Source organism: Cebus imitator, unplaced genomic scaffold (genome assembly GCF_001604975.1).
Source record: "Cebus imitator isolate Cc_AM_T3 unplaced genomic scaffold, Cebus_imitator-1.0 Scaffold280, whole genome shotgun sequence".
NCBI lineage: Eukaryota > Metazoa > Chordata > Mammalia > Primates > Cebidae > Cebus > Cebus imitator.
The window spans coordinates 2,491,917-2,494,687 of record NW_016107595.1 but is presented as its reverse complement, the minus strand read 5'-3'; the positions used below and the strand labels follow the sequence as shown (position 1 = coordinate 2,494,687).

The following is a 2,771-nucleotide window of genomic DNA, read 5'->3' as shown; positions in this document are numbered from 1 at the left end:
AACCTCCGCCTCCTGGGTTCAGGCAATTCTCCTGCCTCAGCCTCCTGAGTAGCTGGGACTACAGGCACGCGCCACCATGCCCAGCTAATGTTTTTGTAGTTTTTGTAGAGACGGGGTTTCACCATGTTGACCAGGATGGTCTCGATCTCTTGACCTCGTGATCCACCCGCCTCGGCCTCCCAAAATGCTGGGATTACAGGCGTGAGCCACCGCGCCCGGCCTTATTTTTGTATTCTTAGTAGAGATGAGGTTTCACCATGTTAGCCAGGCTGGTCTTGAACTCCTGACTTCAAGTGATCTGCCCGCCTCGGCCTCCGAGCCCAAAGTGCTGGGATTATAGGCATGAGTCACCGCAGCCAGCTCCATCGTCCCTCTTCAGCAACTCATCTCCCGTCAGCACCAGCATAGTGCAGGCTGGATCTCATTGACTCGCTCGGGTCACCTGCCGGCCCTGAACCATTCACTGTGGCCAAAGCTTTGGAAACATCAGGGCCAGGTGTGGTGGCTCAATCTCAGCACTTTGGGAGGCCAAGGCAGGAGGATCATTTGAGCCCAGGAATTCAAGACCAGCCTGGCAGCATAGTGCATTCCATTGCTACAGAAATTTTAAAAATAAAACAATTAAGGGCTGGGCAAGGTAGCTCACACCTATAATCCCAGCACTTTGGGAGACTGAGGCAGGTGGATCGCTTGAGCCTGGAAGTTCAAAACCATTCTGGGGAATGTGGCGAGACCCTGTCTCTAAAATTAAAGAAGTAAATAGGCTGGGTGCAGTGGCTCACACCTGTAATACCAGCACCACGCCTGGTTAATTTTTTGTATATTTTAGTAGAGACAGGGTTTCACCACGTTGGCCAGGCTGGTCTTGAACTCCTGACCTTGTGATCCACCTGCCTCGGCCCCCCAAAGTTCTGGGATTACAGGCGTGAGCCACCGCACTTGGCCCAGGCTGCTTTCTTTGTGAGATACAGTCTCGCTCTTTTGCCCAGGCTGAAGTGTAGTGGCATCATCTTGGATCACTGCAACCTCCTGGGCTGGATTTCTTGAAGGACAGCGGGGCCCAGTTATGGGTCCAGAGTGATGCCACCCTCTCCCTATAGGTGCTGGCCCAGCAGGGGGAGTACAGTGAGGCCATCCCCATCCTGAGGGCGGCCCTGAAGCTGGAACCTTCCAACAAGGTGAGTAGGACGGGGCGCCCTGGAGACTTGCTCAGCTGGGAAGTCCCTCTTATGGTCTGCCCCAGGTCTTTCTTGCTGTGGCTCTCTGTTGTGTTCCCATCTGAGCAGTGGCGGAGCGTAGATACCTGAAGGGCCCTGGTCAGCTTGTGAAGACCCTTATGACAGCCACACTGCCAGCCTGGCCCATGCCGGTGTCCGCGGCCTTCCTTCCAGAACCTTTTGTCTCCTGGCTACTTTGTGCTCTGTCCCATCTACTGGCTCCCTAGGGGGATAGGGTCAGCATCCCTGACTTTGCTAAGCCCAGAAAGGGGCAGATGGGACCCCCCATGTCTAGTTGTCCCAGCACCCAAACAACCTAGGGTCCCAGAAGGGGAGAGCACCAGTGATGACAGGTTGGCCGCCGCACGTTCTCAGCTTCCCCTGCCTCCTGCAGACGATCCACGCAGAGCTCTCGAAGCTGGTGAAGAAGCATGCAGCGCAGCGGAGCACGGAGACCGCCTTGTACCGGAAAATGCTGGGCAACCCCAGCCGGCTGCCTGCCAAGTGCCCTGGCAAGGGTGCCTGGGTAAGCTGGGGCACAGGAGGATGGGCAGGGGCTGTGTGCAGGGCACGGCACGCCTAGCAGAGGAATTTTATTTTGCACACGTGGATGTCCTTGGAGACTGGGCCATCCTGGGAGCTGCAGGGGACACTGAGAGCCCCCAGTCCTGTGTGATCATGAGTGGAATAGAAGGTGGAACTCAAGCTGGAGGGCTCAGGGTGGGGAATGGAGGCTCTTTCAGGGCACCAGGAGCAGTGTCCTGGAGGTGGGGCCAATTGATTTGGGTTTTGCTGCATGAGTAGGAGTTTGCCAGGAAGTGGGAAATGCATGGTCAGGCAGTGATTTGTGGGGAGGTCTGCTTGGGCTGTGCTGGCAACTGAGGTCCCAGAAGCCAGTCTCGACCTCCCTCCACCCTTCTCTCTCCTCTTCTTTATCCACAGTCCATCCCATGGAAGTGGCTGTTTGGGGCGACTGCTGTTGCCTTGGGGGGTGTGGCGCTCTCTGTGGTCATTGCTGCCAGGAACTGACCGCCCAGGTGGCCAGCACCCCCTCTGCACACCATGGACCCTGCCCTGCGCTCCCCAACTCCCCCAGGCTCCCTGTCCACTGCCCTCCCTGGTCTGGCCCCCTCCTCCGGGTTGGGGGAGCAAGGATTGGGGGTCGTGCAGTCCAGCCAGCAGGAGGGACTAAGGCCCTCAGGAGGAAAGCCCAGAGGGAGGGGGCCCTCATTCCTTCAGACCCAGTTCTCCCCTCCCCTTACCCCGCTGGGCTAGGTCTCCACCAGGGCCGGCCTCAGTTTCTCCTCAACAGGCCTGGGGGCAGCCCTTCCCCTGCCTCATCCCGCCTGAGTGCCAGCCCTCCTGCCCCACCTGCCGCCCCTTGTCCAGGCTCCCTCCCCGCCACAGTGAAATAAAGCCTCCCACCGTGCAGTCCACAGGCTCCTGAGCTTGCTTTTACCACCATCTGGGGCTGTGCCAGAGACAGCCTGTGATGCATCTGGAGTCACACAGCACAGTGGATGCAGCTGAGCTAGCAGGAGCGGGGCGGGGGGG

At 58.4% G+C, this 2,771-nt stretch overlaps 1 protein-coding gene across 2 annotated transcripts in view; it reads left to right on the top strand.

Annotated features, from left to right (window-relative positions):
- Positions 1–2,650, top strand: part of FKBP8 (FKBP prolyl isomerase 8) — a 16,132-nt gene extending 13,482 nt beyond the window's left edge. Inside the window, exons 7-9 of one of the 2 annotated variants that reach the window (XM_017501306.2) lie at positions 1,101–1,178; positions 1,612–1,743; positions 2,160–2,650. In XM_017501306.2, coding sequence (XP_017356795.1) covers positions 1,101–1,178; positions 1,612–1,743; positions 2,160–2,246 — 297 coding nt within the window. In that variant the 3' untranslated portion in view covers positions 2,247–2,650. The remainder of the gene's footprint in view (positions 1–1,100; positions 1,179–1,611; positions 1,744–2,159) is intronic. The other variant, XM_017501307.2, reaches the window with a different exon arrangement.
- The last annotated feature ends 121 nt before the right edge of the window (positions 2,651–2,771 follow it).